This window comes from Heterodontus francisci, chromosome 42, assembly GCF_036365525.1.
Source record: "Heterodontus francisci isolate sHetFra1 chromosome 42, sHetFra1.hap1, whole genome shotgun sequence".
Lineage (NCBI taxonomy): Eukaryota > Metazoa > Chordata > Chondrichthyes > Heterodontiformes > Heterodontidae > Heterodontus > Heterodontus francisci.
In genome coordinates this window covers 27,255,438-27,276,191 of record NC_090412.1, presented here as the reverse complement: position 1 = coordinate 27,276,191, position 20,754 = coordinate 27,255,438, and the positions used below count along the sequence as shown (strand labels likewise).

Sequence of the window (20,754 nt, the reverse complement as noted above, 5' to 3'; positions counted from 1 at the left end):
AAAGTTTTAGCATTTAGATGAGCACTTGAAACGCCATGGCATACAAGGCTACGGGCCAAGTGCTGGAAAATGGGATTAGAGTAGATAGGTGCTTGGTGGCCAGCATGAACATGATGGGCCGAAGGGCCTGTTTCTGTGCTGTATAGCTCTATGACTCTAACCCTGAAAAGTGTGAGGTGATACTCTTTGGAAGGAGTAATGCAACACGGAAGTATTCAACGAATGGCCTGACACTGGGAAGTTCCGAGGAACAAAGAACCTTGGCGTGTTTGTCCATAGATCTCTGAAGGAAGGAGGGCAGGTTAATAGGGCGGTGAAAAAGGCATATGGGACACTTGCCTTTATCAATCAAGGCATAGATTACAAAAACAGGGAGGTCATGTTGGAGTTGTATAGAACTTTGATAAGGCCACAGCTGGAGTGCTGTGTGCAATTCTGGTCGCCACATTATAGGAAGGATATGATTGCACTGGAGGGGGTGCAGAGGCCATTCACCAGGATGTTGCCTGGGATGGAACATTTAAGCTATGAAGAGAGGTTAGATAGGCTTGGGTTGTTTTCGCTGGAGCAGAGAAGACTGAGGGCTGACCTGATCGAGGTGTACAAGATTATGAGGGGCATGGACAGGGTGGATAGGGAGCAGCTGTTCCCCTTAGTTGAAGGGTCAGTTACAAGGGGTCACAAGTTTAAGGTGAGGGGCAGGAGGTTTAAGGGGGATTTGAGGAAGAACTTATTTACCCAGAGGGTGGTGACGGTCTGGAATGCCCTGCCTGGGAGGGTGGTAGAGGCAGGTTGCCTCACATCCTTTAAAAAGTACCTGGATGAGCACTTGGCACATCAAGGCTATGGGCCAAGTGCTGGCAAATGGGATTAGGTAGACAGGTCAGGTGTCTTTAATGCATCGGTGCAGACTCGATGGGCCGAAGGGCCTCTTCTGCACTGTATTATTGTGTGATTCTGTGAACCTCCGTTGCACACCCTCTATGGCAAGTATATCCTTCCTTAGATGAGGAGACTAAAACTGTACACAATACTCCAGGTGTGGTCTCACCAAGGCGCCATACAACTGCAGCAAGATCTCTTTACTCCTGTACTCAAATTCCCTTGCGATGAAGGCCAACATACCATTTGCCTTACTAATTGCTTGCTGCAAGTTAGCTTTAAGTGATGAACAAGGGCACTCAGGTCCCTTTGGACATCAACACTTCCCAACCTCTCACCATTTAAGAAATACTCGATCTTTCTGTTTTTTCTACCAAAGTGGATAACTTCACACTTATTCACATTATAATCCATCTTCCATGTTCTTGCCCATTCACTTAGCCTGTCCAAGTCCCCTTGAAGTCTCCTTGCATCCTCCTCACAAGTTATATTTCCTCCTAGTTGTGTCATCAGCCAATTTGGAATTACTACTTTTGGTCCCTACATCCAAATCATTTATATAGATTCTGAACAGCTGTGTCCCCAGCACGGATCCTTGTGGTACCCCACTAGTAACAGCCGGCCATCCTGACAATGACCCATTTATTCCTACTCTATTTTCTGTCTTTTAACCAGTTCTCAATCCATACCAGTATATTACCCCCAATCCCATGTACTCTAATTTTGTTTACTAACCTCCTGTGTGGGACCTTGCCAAAAGCCTGCTAAAAATCTAAATACACCACATCTACTGGTTCTCCTTTATCTATGCTACAAGTAACAGTCTCAGGTTTGTCAAACATGATTTCCCTTTCATAGATCCATGTCGACTCTACCTAATCATTTTTTTTTATATAAAGGGTTTAGTTATCACATCCTTTATAATAAATTATAATATTTTCCCTACTGCTGTTGTCAAATTAACAGGTCTGTCACTACCCATTTTCTCTCTCCCTCCTTTCTTAAATAGTGTGGTTACATTTGCTATTTTCCAGTCTGCAGGAACCTGATCAGAATCCATAGAATTTTGGAAGATAACCAATGCATCCACTATCTCAATAGCCACCTCTTTCAATACTCTGGGATGTAGCTCATTTGGTCCAGGGAATTTATCAACCGTTAATCCGGTTAACTTTTTGAGTTAACTTTTCAAGTTAATACCGTTTGCCGACAGAAAAGATCTGATGGCCTGATTGGAAGAGCAGCAGAGTTCTCCCAATATCCCGGGCAACATTATTCCCTTCACAAACACCATCAAAAACAGATCAGCTGATCTTTTATCTGTGTCTTTAGAAAAAAAGTCATCTGAATTTCAAGTAAACCATTGCTTGTGAAGCACTTTGCAACCTTAACAGTAAAATTTCCTCTTTGGAACTGCAGGCCAACTCCCCCAAAGGCTCTATGCATAAAGGCATTGTCCAATACAGAACAAGATCAGACAGATAGAACAAAGAACAAAGAAAATTACAGCACAGGAACAGGCTCTTCGGCCCTCCAAGCCTGCGCCGATCCAGATCCTCTATCTAAACATGTCGCCTATTTTCTAAGGGTCTGTATCTCTTTGCTTCCTGCCCATTCATGTATCTGTCTAGATACATCTTAAAAGACGCTATCGTGTTCGCATCTACCACCTCCGCTGGCAACGCGTTCCAGGCACCCACCACCCTCTGCGTAAAGAACTTTCCACGCATATCCCCCCAAAACTTTTCCCCTCTCACTTTGAACTCGTGACCCCTAGTATTTGAATCCCCCACTCTGGGAAAAAGCTTCTTGCTATCCACCCTGTCTCCCTCTCATGATTTTGTACACCTCAATCAGGTCCCCCCTCAACCTCCGCCTTTCTAATGAAAATAATCCTAATCTACTCAACCTCTCTTCATAGCTAGCGCCCTCCATACCAGGCCACATCCTGGTGAACCTCCTCTGCACCCTCTCCAAAGCATCCACATCCTTTTGGTAATGTGGCGACCAGAACTGCACGCAGTATTCCAAATGTGGCCGAACCAAAGTCCTATACAACTGTAACATGACCTGTCAACTCTTGTACTCAATACCCCGTCCGATGAAGGAAAGCATGCCGTATGCCTTCTTGACCACTCTATTGACCTGTGTTGCCACCTTCAGGGAACAATGGACCTGAACACCCAAATCTCTCTGTACATCAATTTTCCCCAGGACTTTTCCATTTACTGTATAGTTCACTCTTGAATTGGATCTTCCAAAATGCATCACCTCGCATTTACCCTGATTGAACTCCATCTGCCATTTCTCTGCCCAACTCTCCAATCTATCTATATTCTGCTGTATTCTCTGACAGTCCTTCAACTATCTGCTACTCCACCAATCTTAGTGTCGTCTGCAAACTTGCTAATCAGACCACCTATACTTTCCTCAAGGTGTCAAGATGTCAAGGTTCAAGGTTTCATACCCAGTCTGTGTATAGTTAGATCACCCAGATAAAACCTATATCAGCTCTCAATTCTCCAGGACAAAAAATAACCAGGGTGCCTGTTGCGGATTGGCGTCGGGGGAGCTGCCCACCAGCGACAGTCGGCGTCGGGGGAACTGCCCACCAGCGACAGTCGGCGTCGGGGGAACTGCCCACCAGCGACAGTCGGCGTCGCTCTTCACCACAGATGATACAAGTAAAATTGCAGAAATAGCTGTAAATCAGGAAACGGAAGGAAGGGAGGAACTCAAGAAAATTACAATCACCAGGGAAGTGGTACTGAACAAACTGTTGGAGCTGCGGGCTGACAAGTCCGCAGGTCCTGATGGACTTCACCCTAGGGTCTTAAAAGTGGCTCACGAGATAGTTGATGCATTAGTTTTAATTTTCCACATTCCCTAGATTCGGGGAAGGTTCCATTAGATTGGAAAATAGCAAATGTAACTCCTTTGTTCAAAAAGGGAGGGAGACAGAAAGCAGGAAACTACAGACCAGTTAGCTTAACCTTTGTCAGGGAAAATGTTAGAAGCCATTATTAAAGACATTATAGCAGTGCACTTAGAAAAATACAAGGTAATCCAAGTCAACATGGGTTTTGTGAAAGGGAAATCATGTTTAACCAATTTATTAGAGTTCTTTGAAGTCGTAATATGTGCTGTGGATAAAGGGGTACCGGTGGATGTACTGTACTTAGATTTCCAGAAGACATTTGATAAGGTGCCACATCAAAGGTTATTGTGCAAAACGAAAGCTCATGGTGTAGGGGGGGAACATACTGGCATGGATATAAGATTGGCTAGCTAACAGAAAACAGAGTAGGCATAAATGGGTCATTTTCTGGTTGGCAAGATGTAATGAGCGGTGTGCTACAGGGATCTGTGCTGAGGCCTCAACTTTTTTACAATTTACATAAATGACTTGGATGAAGGGACCGACGGTATGGTTGATAAATTTGCTGATGACACAAAGATAGGTAGGAAAGTTAGTTATGAAGAGGACATAAGGAGGCTACAAAGTGATATAGGTAGGTTAAGTGAATGGTCAAAGATCTGGGAAATGGAGTATAATGTAGGAAAATGTGAAGTTGTCCACTTTGGCAGGAAGAATAAAAAATTATCTACAAGGTGAGAGACTGCAGAGGGATCTGGATGTCCTACTGCATGAATTACCAAAAGTCAGTATGCAGGTGCAGCAAATAATTAGGAAAGCTAACAGAAAGTTACTGTTTATTGAGAGGGGAATTGAATACAAAAGTAGGGAGGTTATTGCATGTGGCCACATCTGGAGTAGTGTGTACAACATAGGTTTTATTTAAGGAAGGACGTATATGCATCGGAAGCAGTTCAGAGAAGGTTTACCAGACGAATATCCGGAATTGGCGGGTTGTCTCATCAGGAAAGGTTGGATAGGCTAGACTTGTATCTTGTGGAGTTTAGAAGTGTAGGAGGCGACTTGATTGAAACATGTAAGATTCTGAGGGGTCAGGACTGCATGGATGTGGAAAAGATGTTTCCTCTTGTGGGAGAATCTAGAACTAGGGGTCACCATTTAGAACATATGAGAAATTATTACTCTGAGGATCATGAGCCTTTGGAACTCTCTTCCTTAAAAGGTGGTGGAAGCAGAGTCTTTGAATATTTTTATGGCAGAGGTAGAGATAGAATCTTGATAAGCAAGGAGGTGAAAGGTTATTGGGGTAGGCAGGAATGTGGTGTTGAGGTTACAATCAGATCAGCCATATTCTTACCGAATGTCAGAGCAGGCTCAAGGGGCCGAGTGGCCTACTCCTGCTCCTAATTCGTATGTTCGTCTGCCCGCCGGCGAGCGCCAGCGCCTGGGGAAGCCCCCCACCCCCGGCGAGTGCCAGCGCCTTAGGAAGTGTCCCCCGGCGAGCATCAGTGGCTGAGGAACTGCCCGCCGGCGAGAGTCAGCGTCTGTGGAACTGACCCCCAGAGAGTGTTTTTGGTAAAAGACTTGTATTTATATAGTATGCTTGCTCACTACCACTGGATGTCTTAAAGCTCTTTGCAGCCAACAAATTATTTCTGAAGTGTAGTCACTGTTCTAATGTAGGAAATGCAACAGTCAACTTGTGCACAGTAAGCTCCCACAAACAGTAATGTTAAAATGACCAGATAATCTATTGTTAATTGTTGTGGATACATATTGGTCAGGACACGGGGAACATCTTCCCTGCTTTTCTTCAAAATACTGCCATGGGAACCTTTACATCCACCGGAGCAGGGAAATGGGGCCTCAGTTTAATGTCTTGTCTGAAAGACAGAATCTCTGACAGTGCAGCATTCCCTCAGTACTGTACTGTTTTGTCAGCTTTGAATTTTTGTGCTCAAGCCATGCAATAAGAATTGAACCCGGAACCTTGTGACTCAGGAACATGACTGCTACCAACTAAGCCACAGCTGACAAAAAAAAAGAAAATTTGCAAGCTCGTACACTGTGAACTCACCTTGCCATAGAGGGTCTTGAAAGCCAATTTAATCTTCTGTCTTTGCTCATTGGAGCGGTTGGAGACCACATCAATTATTGCTTGTTCATTCGTCCCTGTACAGAGAAGTTAGTGCATTTTGTTATGTACGTTCACTGACAAAGTAACTGTTTTTAGCTATCAACAAGCAACAGATTGCCCAGAACCTCATGCAACTTAGAATCACGGAATGTTCCAGCACAGAAACAGATCATTTGGCCTGTCAAGTGCTTGCTTCCATGTTCCACCCAGCCGAATCCCAGTCATTCCGCATACCATTTATGTTTTCCAGTCTAATCTCACTCTCCTCACACCCTTTAATATCCCACCCAGTCTAATCTCACTCTCCTTATATCCTTTAATATCCCTCTTTTTCAAGCAACTATTTCCCTTTTAGAAGCATTTAAAGATTCTGCTATATCAATGATTTGAGGTAGTGAACTCCAAATTCTAAGCACCCTGTGTAAAAAATATTTTTCTTGACCTCCCTTTAACATTTCTTGCGATTGTCAAATTTGTCTTTGAATATTGTTGTCAATCATGCCAATAATCCATTAGTATTTACCTGTTCATAACCCTGTAAAGTCTTGAACACCATCAGATTACTCCTCAACTCCAGTTAAAAAAAAAACACTTCTCACGTCTCTCTTCATCAGTCTATCTCCCTCCTTCCTGGTAGCATCCTCCTCAATCTATGCTGCACCTTACCCATTGTTTTGACATCCTTCCTGAAATAGAGCTGCCCAAAAATGTACACAGTACTCCAACTATGATAGCATCCTAGCCTCTGGCCTATCAATCATGAATTCAAATCCAACACCACAGCAAGCTGCGAAATTCAATTCTATAAATCTGGGCTAATGGGGGTGATTTTTCCCCCAGATGCTTTAGGCGCTAAGAGATATCTAGGTGGCCAAGATTGAGTCTTAAGCTGAAATGCTGGTTCAGCCCATGTTTAGTGCAAGGAGTTATTGTAAAGGAGCCGAAACTTGTACAAGGAATGGCTGCTTGGAGGATTGTTAAACAGCTGATTGCCAATTAAATTGCCTGCTGGTGCTCATTGAGGAGGCTGCAGGGCATTTCGTTAGCTAGCACTTGACTTAACGTTCTCTCCCTACAAGCACCAACTAATAGGGAGCAAACTAGTCATTGCTGATGATTTTATACTTAAAGGTATATCACCTTTCGTTGTTCACTTGCTGCTGGAGGTTTGGAGAGGACTTGAGAAACATATCAGGATGCTTTATGGGACACTTTGTTCAGACTTCAACACTCTACCATTTATTCTGGCAACTCTGAGGGCTTCACCCAAAAATGATAAATGCTGTGCTATTCTACCTCATAGGAGTCACCAGGAGAAAGGGAATGTTTGGTCATCGGCACCTTGCTGGAGATCAATCCCCCTTTGGTCTGGACAAGGGATGAGGGGAGCACGGGGCCAGGCTGAGCAGAACCAACTGCTGCAGGGGGACAGGAGGGTGTGGTAGACACCCTCCCCACGACGGGTATAGGACATCCCTCCTCCACCAAGATTTCCAGGGCCGTCTCAGAGAACCTGTGCCCCCTCTCACTTGGTCCCCAAGGCATCCTGAAACATGCCACCGTGTGTCAGCCAGTGCACTCCACACCTTCAGTGGAAAGCGAGAGAGTGGAGCCAACATAAACTGCTCCACAAAAACTGCATCTAGTTAGCACTTGAGTTGCAAATGGAACATTTGCAACTCCTCAAATAATGAGGCAGTCCATGCCAGCATGTAGAAAGACCTGGACAACAATCAGGCTTGGGCTGATAGTGTCGAGTAACATTCATGCCCCACAAGTGCCAGGCAATGATCATCTCCAACAAGAGAGATTCTAACCATATCCCCTTGACAGTCAATGGCATTATGATTGACTAGGGAAAGGGTTAGCCCACTCAAGGACAGAGAAGGAAATCTAAGTGTGGAGCCAGAGGAAATGGGCGAGGTACTAAATGAGTACTTTGCATCAGTATTCACCAAAGAGAAGGACTTGGTGGATGATGAGCCTAGGGAAGGGAGTGTTGATAGTCTCAATCATCTCATTATCAAAAAGGAGGTGGTGTTGGGTGTCTTGCAAAACATTAAGGTAGATAAGTCCCCAGGGCCTGATGAAATCTACCCCAGAATACTGAGGAAGGCAAGGGAAGAAATTGCTGGGGCCGTGACAGAAATCTTTGCATCCTCATTGGCTACAGGTGACGTCCCAGAGGACTGGAGAATAGCCAATGTTGTTCCTTTGTTTAAGAAAGGTAGCAAGGATAATCCAGGAAATTATAGGCCGGCGAGCCTTACGTCAGTGGTAGGGAAATTATGAGAGAGGATTCTTCGGGACAGGATTTACTCCCATTTGGAAACAAACGAAATTAGCGAGAGGCAGCATGGTTTTGTGAAGGGGTGGTTGTGTCTCATGAATTTGATTGAGTTTTTTGAGGGAGTGACAAATATGATTGATGAAGGGTAGGGCAGTGGATGTTATCTATATGGACTTCAGTAAAGCCTTTGACAAGGTCCCTCATGGCAGACTGGGACAAAAGGTGAAGTCACATGGGATCAGAGGGGAGCTGGCAAGATGGATACAGAACTGGCTCAGTCACAGAAGACAGAGGGTAGCAGTGGAAGGGTGCTTTTCTGAATGGAGGGATGTGACTAGTGGTGTTCCGCAAGGATCAGTGCTGGGACCTTTGCTGTTTGTAGTATATATAAATGAATTGGAGGAAAATGTAGCTGGTCTGATTAGTAAGTTTGCGGAAGACACAAAGGTTGGTGGAGATGTGGATAATGATGAGGATTGTCAGAGGATACAGCAGGATATAGATCGGTTGGAGACTTGGGCGGAGAAATGGCAGATGGAGTCTAATCCGGACAAATGTGAGGTAATGCATTTTGGAAGGTCTAATGCAGGTGGGAGGTATACAGTAAATGGCAGAACCCTTAGGAGTATTGACAGGTAGAGAGATCTGGGCGTACAGGTCCACAGGTCACTGAAAGTAGCAACGCAGGTGGATAAGGTAGTCAAGAAGGCATACGGCATGCTTGCCTTCATCGGTCACAGAGTATAAAAATTGGCAAGTCATGCTGCAGGTGTACAGAACTTTAGTTAGGCCACAATTAGAATATTGCGTGCAATTCTGGTCGCCACACTACCAGAAGGATGTGGAGGCTTTGGAGAGGCTACAGAAGAGGTTTACCAGGATGTTGCCTGGTCTGGTGGGCAATAGCTATGAGGAGAGGTTGGATAAACTCGGATTGTTTTCACTGGAACGACGGAGGTGAAGGGGCGACATGATAGAGGTTTACAAAGTTATGAGTGGCATGGACAGAGTGGATAGTCAGAAGCTTTTTCCCAGGGTGGAAGAGTCAGTTACTAGGGGACATAGGTTTAAGGTAAGAGGGGCAAAGTTTAGAAGGGATGTGCGAGGCAAGTTCTTTACACAGAGGGGGGTGAGTGCATGGAACTTGTTGCCGGGGGAGGTGGTGGAAGCAGGTACAATAGCGACGTTTAAGAGGCATCTTGACAAATACATGAATAGGAAGGGAATAGAGGGATATGGGCCCCGGAAGTGCAGAAGGTTTTAGTTTAGACAGGCATCAAGATCGGCGCAGGCTTGGAGGGCCGAATGGCCTGTTCCTGTACTGTTCCTTGTTCTTGATTCCCCCACCATCAACATCCTGGGCCAGAAACTGAACTGGAGTAGCCATATAAATACCATGGCTACAAGAGCAGGTCAGAGGCTAGGAGTCCTGCAGCCAGCAACTCACCTTCCCAAAATTGTTGCATCATCGAAAGAAACATCAGGAGTGTGATGGAATACTCTCCACTTGCCTGGATGAGTGCAGCTCCAATGGCACAAGAAGGTTGACACCATCCAGGACAGCCTGCTTGATCGTCACCCCACCCACCACCTTAAACATTCACTCCCTCCACCACCAATGCACAGTGGCAGCAGGTGTACCAACTACAAGATGCACTGCAGCAACTCGCCAAGCCTTTTATGACAAGACCTTGCAAACCTGTGACCTCTACCACCTAGAAGGACAAGGGCAGCAGACTTATGGAAACCATTACCTGCAAGTTCACCTCCAAGACACACACCATCTTGACTTGAAACTATATCGCCGTTCCTTTACTGCCCCTGGGTCTAAATCCTGGAACTCCCTCCCTAACAGCACTGTGGGTGTGCCTACATCAATCACATGGATCACAGTAGTTCAAGGCGTCTCACCATCACCTTCTCAAGGACAATTAGGGATGGACAATATATGCTGACCTTACCAGTGACGCCCACATTCCACAAACAAATAAAAAGTTCAATATTACTTCTAAGTAGAAAACTAGCAATACTATATCTAAATTCCAAGGGCTCATTGCTCCTCTCATTTCATTCAAAATCTTACCATTTAAGGTGCATTTCATTTCCCTATTTTTACTTCCAAAAAAGGTTTTGCTTCATATTTTGGCACTGATATCTGCCATCTGCAACCCATCCTGCTTTGCGTTGGAGTCTCTGACAATCCTCAGAATTGATCATACCCTCCAATTTGGTATCAGGAAATCCTGATAATCCTTCCTCGATTCCTATATCCATATCACTGGTTATCCTTACCATAAGCCTCTCATGTGGTATGGTACCAAATTATTTTTTGAAAATGTACAGTAAGCACACTCATTGCATCGCCTTTAACCATTCTCCTTGCTATTTCTTAAAATAAATCTGTAAGGTCGACCAACCATGACTGGCCTGACTGAACCTAATGAACTCCTGCCTCCCTGACTGCTGGGTAATTCATACTTGTACGACAGACTCGAGCTGTTTAACAACAGCTAAATTAAGAATAACTGCCCTATAATTATTTTCCTGTTTCACCCTCATCTCCCTATTTTTGTGGAAGTCAGTCAGTCACACTGCCCAGCCTACATCCCCGGCACCATTTTCTGTTCTATAGAATTTTGGCCCGTTATAGTTAAAACTCTGCATTGTCCTCCCTGGCTTCCCCCAAGATCCTTGGATATAACCCATCAAGTCCTGGTGACTTGTCTACTTTAAGTTTGAGCAGTTCTTCAGAACTAGTTCTCACTAAGTACCAGCTATCACAAGCTGCTCTAAACCTACAGGTAATTCTACACCTCTGCTGTGAAGACTACGGTGAAGTCTTTAAATCTGACCGCCTCTGACTTACCTCTACGAATCTGCCGCTATCTTGACTATTCTCAAATCTGTGTCGACTCTGCCCAATATTCATCGCCCTGTTACCACGTCCCTAAAAACAGATTCTGGCATTTTCCCAACGACTGATGTCAGGTTAACTGATGTTTAGTTCCCGGTTTTCTCTCTCTCCCCCTTCTTTCTTGAATACTGGGATTATGTTTGGATGCGAAGGACCTGTTTCTACTCATGGGTGAATATAGAATAAGGGAACATAAATTTAAGATCGCCAATAACAGATCAAATAAAGCAGATAGGAGGAAGCTCTTTACACAGTGGTGAGAATGTAGAACACTGCCACATGGATTGGTTGAAGCAGATAGCTTTGATGCACAGAAGAGCAGGCTTGCTGCATACGAGCGAGAAAGGAATAAAAGGAATATAGGGATAGGATGGGAAGGGGTGTTTAGGGCAGTGGGAGCCTCATGTAAAGTATAAACACTGGCCAAGACCAGTTGGGTTGAATGGCCTGTTTCTGCGCTGTAGATTCAGTGACTCTGAGCATAAACAATGATTTCCAGGAACTGATAAATAAAATTCACTGTGCACAAGATTCTTACAGCATCTGTACAGAGGGAGGGGTGAACATGTGGTGCCGAGGCAACAAATATCGCTGTGGGAGGAATATTTCTCCTTGCACCCCATGGTTTAACCATTTGTCTCCCAACGCTGTGGAACTTACCAGCTCCTTTCATGGCTTGCCGTAGAATTTCAGCATCATTCTGCGCATTGAAGTTGGCAACAGGTCTGATGGTGCCCTGTGTCGCACCTCCGATTGACAGGCCTCCGATGTTCGGCATTGAAGGCTGCAGCCAAGGAGTGGAGAGACAGAAGTAACACATTACTCAAAGTGTCATCTAATCAATTACCTGTTTAAACCATCCAGCATAATCATAACCAAACCAACAACCACAAACTGCACAGATGTTTTGGTATTATGCTTGATGTTTTTGCTCTAGATACTTTTCTGGGTTCAGCATCTCCAACCATTCCCATATGTGATCCCTTGTGCCTTATGACTGGAGTACATCTTTACCTGCCCAATATCTGGGCAATTTGTAATTGGCCTTAAGATCAAACACAAAACCTTCCTTACTACATTTTTGCTCCTGGTTGGATCACTATTTTCCATTAACTTCAAAATATTGAACAATGGGCGGCGCAGTGGTTAGCACCGCAGCCTCACAGCTCCAGCGACCCGGGTTCAATTCTGGGTACTGCCTGTGTGGAATTTGCAAGTTCTCCCAGTGTCTGCGTGGGTTTTCGCCGGGTGCTCCGGTTTCCTCCCACCACCAAAGACTTGCAGTTGATAGGCAAATTGGCCATTGTAAATTGCCCCGAGTAGAGGTAGGTGGTAGGGGAATAAAGGGACAGGTGGGGATGTTGTAGGAATATGGGATTAGTGTAGGATTAGTATAAATGGATGGTTGATGGTCGGCACAGACTTGGTGGGCCGAAGGGCCTGTTTTGGTGCTGTACCTCTAACCAAAATAAAAAATAAACATAGGATTATGAACAGCTATATTAAACATTAACCAGCAACATGCTGTAGATTTAAATAAACTACAGGCTAAACTAACCTTCCTTGGAAGATAGAAAGTAAACAAACCTATCTGCTGCACAAAACCCTTGATGTGTACTGGACCTGGTTCAAGGTCTCTCAGGACCTGATGTGGCAGTTTGTTGCTGACCAGTCAGTCACTCTCACCTATCTACCCCTCGCTGTCCAATAGTTTCAGGTGGTCCACTCAATTAAATGAGACAATGGATAGGACAATTCTTCTGTGATTACAAAATTGGCTAAGGGACAGAAAGCAGAGTGTACTGGTGAATGGCTGCTTTTCAGGCTGGTGAGAAGTATTCATTGGCGTCCCCTTTGGGTTATTGTCGGGACCGCTGCTCTCTTTGATATATGTTAGTGACCAGGACTTGGGTGTATTTACCATAATTTCAATGTCCGCAGATGACAGAAAACTCAAATCGAGTGAACAGTGAGTAAGATAGTAAGGAGGATATAGACAGACTACTGAAATTTAAGGGGAGAAAATGCTAAGCAGAGATTTAATAGTGGTGTTCAAAATTCTGAAGGTTTTGATAGAGCGAATAAAGAGAAACTGTTGTCATTGGGAGGAGAGTTGGTAACTAGACAACATGAATTTAAGTTGACTGGCAAAAAAACCAGAGACAATATGAAGAAAGGATCCTGAACAGTCTTGACAAGGTTGATATGGAAAGAATATTTCCTCTTGTGGGCGAGTCCAGAACTATGGGGCACTGTTTGAAAATTAGGGGACACCCTTTTAGGACAGAAATGAGGAGAAATTTTCTCAAGAGGGTTGAGACACTTTGGAAGTCTCTGCCTCAGAAGGTGGTGAAGGCGGGGGTCACTGAATATTTTTAAGGTGGAGGTAGATAAATTCTTGTTAGGCAAAGGAATCAACGATTATTAGGGGTAGATGAGAGTGTGGAATTCGAAACACAAACAGATCGGCCATGAACTTATTGAATGGCAGAGCAGGCTCCAGGGGCCAAATAGCCTACTTCTGCTCCTAATTTGTACGCGAGCTGTTTTGATTTGGAATGCACTACCCGAAAGGGCAGCGGAAACAGACTCAATAACTTTCAGAAAGGAATTGGACAAATATTTGAAGAGGAAAATTGCAGGGCTATGGGGAAAGGAGCAGGGGAGTGGAACTAATCATACAGCTTTTGTAAAGGCCCAACACAGGCATGATGGTGCCTCCTTTGCTGGATCATTCTACGATTTGTGTCTGGAAATACCTACTCTCTAGACACAAAGCACAGGAAATAGGGGCTCAGACGAATGCTAGGTCTCTGACCCCATGACATTGCTCCGAGACCCTGGGTTTAATCTCCATAGCTGGGAGGCAGCATACCGCATAAAACACAGGCTATTCAAATGGGAGGGGTTAGTCCCATACCACCCATCTCATTTCCCTGTTCCTTTGGTCAGAAAAACTTCCAACTGAAGGGGCAGTCAGCAGCAACACACAGCCCCGCTCTATCGGAGGGTGCAAGGGGGCTGGGCAGCAGTAGTCTCCTGCTCCTCTTAAGAGGGATGCTAAGTCAAAGATTGTCTGGAGGTTGCCACAACGAAGAACATTTTTAATTTTGGGCACTGGTGGACCGGGAGCCAGCGTAGGTCAGAAAGAACAGGGGTGATGGGTGAACAGGAATTGGTGCGAGTTAGACACGAGCAGCTGAGTTCCGGATGAACTCAAGTTCACGAAGGATGGGAGTCAGGAACGTGCTGCAATAGTCAAATCTAGAGGTAACATAGGAATGGATGAGAGTTTCAGCAGCAGATGGGTTTCTGGAATTTGTTCCTCTCCCTCTTGGTGGTCAGCCTGCCTTCTAATCTTTGTAATGACAGAGTGCTCTAACTATCAGCTGTGCAAACTGCATACGTGTATAATTATCAAGCCCAGTGCTCTGCACAGTAAAGCATCAGTGATGACCAGAACCTACAAATTTCGAATGCTGGTGGGGAAAAAGGACACTGGAAAATATTTTATTGAAGCACAGAATTCTAACAGGTACATAAAAAAAACAGCAGTCACTTTTCCCAATTGTTGTGTCTAGAATTGAGAAAAGCATAATGGCCACTGTGTGGATATTTCCACAACACATCTACTTGACTGCGAAAAACACCCAGTTGTATCATTGTAGCCGTCCTTGAAAACCGGGGATGTATTATTACTGTCACTGTACAACAGTGAGGTGTAGTACTGGTTGGTACAGGTCTGTCACTAACACCAAAGTACAGCACTGTCACTGTATAACAATGGGGTACAGTACTGGCAGGTTCGGGTCTATCACTAACAATGGAGTACAGTACTGTCACTGCATAATAATGAGGTGCAGATCTGTCACTGTGTAACCCTAGCGTACAGTACTGGTGGGCACAGGTCTGTCACTCTAACACTGGGGTACAGTATTGGTGGTGTTGGCAGTTGGAGCAATTTGATAGATTGAATTAAGAACACACAACAGCAGTGAAGTGTGTTGGTTCAAGTGCACTGTCCCCTCCCTGGTGATATTAAATTAACTGGGTAACTCGGACACATACCTGCGAAGGGGTTGGCTGCAGGCCAGGCGCTGGTCCGGACGGATATCCACCTAGATAGAAAATAAAAGAGAAAGGTTTAACTTGCACATTAAGACCTTGGCACTGGTGCAAAGAGATTTTAGCAATTTAAGAGAGCCAATTTTTTTTGTGAATTGTTTTCCTAGTCTATTGATTCTTGGGTGGCGCAGTTCAGTGGAATCCAGCAGCCCACCTGTGCCTCCTGAGTCAGCAGGTTATTTAATGGCAGAGCAGGGTCACAGCTGAGACAGATTCTCTCCCTGCCCAAATTCCACTTTTAAGCAGAGGTCACTGAATAGTGAATAGGAGTGTGGGTCCATGCTGATTTTATTCTGCTCCTTACCCCTTCTTTCGCCCAAGGATGACAAGGCCAATTGTAGTGGCCCAACTGAAACTCCAAGTAACTCACTATTAGAATTGAACCCGAACTTGCGATGAGAGCACACCACTCATGAACCTTCAAATAAGAGCTACAAATAGCAGCAAAGCCCCCAATTTGTTGGTTTTGTGGGAAAACGGATGGAACCATGTGATACGATCCCTAAAATACCATTAAGAGTCCGAAAAATCCTGTTATCACACATAATACAAACTTAACATGACTTTAAGTTACCATACATTAATGAATAGGAGCATCCAGGGTAATAACAAACTGGGGCAAGGCCAACTTCAATGGGGTAAGAATGGACAAATAAATTAGAGTCAAAAGCTGGTACATGTAGAATGGGCTACCTTCAAAAAAAAAAAAAAATCACTTGAGCACAGTCAAGGTATGTTCCCTCAAAAGGAGAAAAGTCGGGCAAACAAACCCAGAGCTCCTGGATTACAAAAGAGGTAGAGATTAAGATAAAGAAAAAGTAGTGTACTTATGGCAGATGCCAGGTAGAAAATGCTATTGAGAACCAGGCAGAATATAAAAGATCAGAGTGGAAGTGAAAAAGCAAATAAGAAAAGCAAAGAGAGGGCATGAAGAGAGACTGGCAGTTAGCATTAATGGAAATCCCAAAGTTTTCTGTCTGCATATAAATAGTAAAAAGGTGCTAAAAGAAGGAGTGGGGCCAGAGACCAGAAAGGGGATTTACACATGGGGGCAGAGGGCATTGCTGAGGTATTAAATGAAAACTTAGCATCTACCTTTACCGAGGAAGATGATGCAACCCAGGCAATGTTGAAAGAGGTGGTAAGTCAGAAACTAGAGGGGTCTAAAATTGATCAAGAGGAAGTATTAGATGGGCTGTCTGTATTTAAAGTGGATAAAACACCAGGACCAGATGAGATGCATCCAAGGATAGAGGGAAGTGAGGGTGGAAATCACAGAGGCACTGGCCATAATTTTTCAGTCTTCCTTAGACTCAGGGGTGATGCCAGAGGACTGGAGAATTGCAAACACAAAAAGGTGTAAAAATAAGCTCAGCAACTACAGGTCAGTCAGTTTAACTTCGGTGGTAGGAAAACTTCCAGAAAAAATAATTCGGGACAAAATCAGTAGAGATATGGATAATCAATAGTTTCTCCGTCTCCGACACATCTGCTCTGATGATGCGCCCTTCCACGACAGCGCTTCTGACATGTCTTTTTTCCTCAACCGAGGATTCTCCCCCACTGTGATTGACAGGGCCCTCAACCGTGTCCGGCCCGGTTCCCGCACCTCTACCCTCACCAATTCCCCTCTCTCCCAGAACCGTGACAAGGTTCTCCTCGTCCTCACGTTCCACCCCACCAGCCTCCACATCCAAAGGATCATCCTCTGCCATTTCCGCCACATCCAGCGTGATGCCACTACCAAACGCATCTTCCTCTCCAGCCAGCATTCCGAAGGGATTGTTCCACGACACCCTGGTCCACTCCTCCATTACCCGCACCACCTCATCCCCTTCCCACAGCACCTTCCCGTTCAATCGCAGGTGGTGTAATACCTGCCCATTTATCTCCTCACTATCCCAGGCCCCAAACACTCCTTTCAGGTGAAGCAGTGATTTAATTGTACTTCTTTCAATGTAGCATACTGTTTTCGCTGCTCACAATGTGGTCTCCTCTACATTGGGGAGACCAAACACAGATTGGGTGACCATTTTGCAGAACACCTCCACTTAGTCCGAAAGCATGACCCCGAGCTTCCGGTTGCTGGCCATTTCAACACCACCCCCCCCCCCCGCCCCCATGCCCACACCTCTGTCCTGGGATCGCTGCAGAGTTCCAGTGAACATCAAAGCAAGCTCGAGGAACAGCATCTTTTACCAATTAGGCATGCTACAGCCTGCCGGACTGAACATTGAGTTCAATAATTTCAGAGCATGATGGGCCTCCATTTTTATTTTTTGTTCCTTTTATTAGTTTATTTTATTTTAGTTTGTTGCTACTGTGCCTACCCACTTTTTTTTTTTCGTTTGTGCTTTGGGCTAGGGCAGTTCATTTTTCTGTCAATTAACACCCTCTCTGCACTAACGCTTTGTCTTTCACCAGACCATTAATATACAGTTTGTCTTTGCTCCATGACCTTCTGGTCAATTATTCTGTGACCTTGTCCAATCAACACCTTCTCTTTTGTTATCTTTTGCCCCTCCCCCACTTTATTTGCTTAAAACTTACATTTCTAATATTTGCCAGTTCTGATGAAGGGTCACTGACCTGAAACGTTAACATTGCTTCGCTCTCCACAGATGCTGCCAGACCCGAGTATTTCTAGCATTTCTTGTTTTTTTTTTTAAGTCATATGGACAAATACGAGTTAATTAAGGAAAACCAGCATAGATTTCTTAAGGGAAAATCATGGTTTAACTAACTCGGAGTTTTTTGAGGAGGGAACTGAGAGGGTTGATGAGGGCAATGCAGTTCATGTGGTGTACATGGATTTTCAAAAGGCATTTGATACAGTGCCACACAGCAGACTTGAGCAAACCTGTAGCTCATGGAATAAAAGGGACGGTAGCAACATGGATACGAAATTGGCTGAGTGATAGAAAACAGAGTAGTGGTTAATGGATGTTTTTTGGGTTGGAGGAAGGTTTATAATGGAGAGGAAGAGCAATAACAATAGGGGATTCTATAGTCAGGGGAACAGATAGGCACTACTGTGGCCGTCAACATGACTCCAGGATGGTGTGTTGCCTCCCTGGTGCCAGGGTCCGGGGTGTCACTGAAGGGCTGCAGGGCATCTTGAAGGGGGAGAGTGATTAAGGCAGAGGTCACGGTACATGTTGGTACCAATGACATAGGTAGAAAGAGGGATGAGGTCTTGCATCAAAAATTCAGGGAGTTAGGCAGCAGACTAAAAAGCAGGACCTCTCGGGCTGAAATCTCTGGATTACTCCCAGTGCCACGTGCTAGCGAGTATTGAAATAGGAGAATAGCACAGATGAATGCGCGGCTTAAGAGTTGGTGCAGGAGGGAGGGTTTTAGATTCCTGGACCACTGGGACCATTTCTGGGGAAGGTGGGACCTATACAAGCGGGACGGTCTACATCTGAACCAGAGGGAGACTAACATCCTTGCTGGCGGGTTTGCTAGTGCTGTTGGGAGGAGTTTAAACTAATTTGGCAGGGGGAGGGGATGCAGACTCCTAGCAGAATAGGGACACAGCTAAACACAGGAAAGAAAACAAGTCAGAGGGAATACAGCGGAAGTAAGTTTCAAGGGAGTAAGACCAGAATGGAAAGCCTCTACTTTAATGCCAGGTGTATTATAGGTAAAACAGATGAGTTAAGGGAAAGGATTGACACGTGGAATTGTGATATAGTAGCCATCACGAGACATGGTTGAGGGAGGGGCAGCTCAATATCCCGGGATATAGAATCTTCAGGCGAGACAGAGGAGGGGGTAAAAGGAGGGGGCATTGCAATATTAGTTAAGGAATCAGTTACTGCAGTGAGAGATGATACCTTGGAGTGGGCATCAAATGAAGCTTTATGGGTAGAGTTTAGGAATAAAAAAGGGACAGCCACATTGCTAGGTGTTTATTATAGACCCCGAGATAGTCAGCAGGAAATTGAGGAGCAAGTATGTGTGCAATTCGCAGAGGTGTGTAAAAATAATAGGGTAATTATATTAGGTGATTTCAACTTTCCCAACATTAATTGGGATAGTCATCGTGTTAAGGGCTTAGATGGAGTGGAGTTCTTAAAATGTATACAAGAGAACGTTTTAGCTCAATATGTAGAGGATCCAACAAGGGAGGGTGCAGTGCTGGACCTAATTCTGGGGAATGAAGCCGGACAGGTGGATGATGTGTTGGTGGGGGAACATTTTGGTGATAGCAACCACAACATGGTACAATTTAAGCTCGTTATGGAGAAAGAAACAGCCAAGTGCAAAAAAAGGGTTTGGATTAGGGGAGAGCAAATTTTAGTAAAATAAGGCAGGATCTGGCCAAGGTAGACTGGAAAGAGTTACTTGTCAGGAAATCTACAGAAGAGCAGTGGAGGGCATTCAAAAAGAAAATGGGGAGGGTACAGGCCCAACATGTTCCCTCTAGGGTAATAGGTAGGAGCAACAAGCCCAGAGAACCATGGATGACCAGAAACATTCAGGGTATGAGGAGAAGGAAAAGAGAGGCTTTTAGCAAATACAAGGAGAGAAAATCAATGGAAGCATTAGTGGAGTACAGAAAGTGTAGGATGGAGCTTAAGAAAGCAATTAGGAGAGCAAAGAGGGGACATGAGAAAGCTCTGGCTGGTAAAAGCAGGGAAAATCCCAAGATATTCTATAAGTATATCAATGGGAAGAGGATAACCAGGGAAAGAGTAGGACCCATTAGGGGCCAAGGGAGAAATCCGTGGGCGGAGCCAGAGGACATTGGTAGGGTGTTGAATGAATACTTCACATCTGTCTTCACCCAAGAGAATGAGGATGTAGCTATGGAACTCAGACTGAGAGAGGCTGTGAGGTTCTTGAGCAAATTGTCATAGGGAGTGACAAGGTATTGGAGGTTTTGGCAGGCTTAAAAGTGGACAAATCTCCAGGTCTGGACGATTTGTGTCCCAGGATGTTGAGGGGAGGGGGTGGAGATTGCAGGGGCTCTGACCCAAATTTTTTAATTCCTCTCTGGCCACCAGGGAGGTGCCAGAGGACTAGAGAACAGCTAATGTGGTCCCACGATTTAAGAAAGGTTGTAGAGATAAGCCAGGGAACTATAGACCAGTGAGTCTCACGTCAGTGGTAGGGAAACTATTGGAGAAAATTCTATCACCACTTGGAGGCAAAATTTGATTAGGAATAGTCAGCATGGCTTTGTCAGAGGGAGGTCATGCCTAACAAATTTGATTGAATTTTTTGAGCATGTGAACAGGTATGTAGATGAGGGTAGTGCAGTTGATGTAGTTTACATGGATTTCAGCAAAGCCTTTGACAAGGTCCCACATGGGAAACTTATCAAAAAAGCAAATGCACATGGGATACAGGGTAACTTGATAACGTGGATTCAAAATTGGCTTTGTTGTAGGAGACAGAGAGTGATGACAGACGGCTGTTTTAGTGACTGGAAGCCAGTGTCCAGTGGCGTACCACAGGGATCTGTGCTGGGTCCCCTATTGTTTGTCATTTATATAAACGACATAGATGACTATGTGAGG

The 20,754-nt window shown here is 44.8% G+C and overlaps 1 protein-coding gene across 2 annotated transcripts in view; it reads right to left on the bottom strand.

Moving 5' to 3' along the window:
- LOC137355286 (annexin A7-like) overlaps nt 1-20,754 on the bottom strand; it is an 85,836-nt gene that overhangs the window by 36,142 nt on the left and 28,940 nt on the right. For both annotated transcript variants that reach the window (XM_068020242.1, XM_068020243.1), the window contains exons 7-9: nt 15,170-15,219; nt 11,762-11,885; nt 5,838-5,932 (exon numbers count right to left, since the gene is read on the bottom strand). In XM_068020242.1, the coding sequence (XP_067876343.1) occupies nt 5,838-5,932; nt 11,762-11,885; nt 15,170-15,219 (269 nt within the window). The remainder of the gene's footprint in view (nt 1-5,837; nt 5,933-11,761; nt 11,886-15,169; nt 15,220-20,754) is intronic.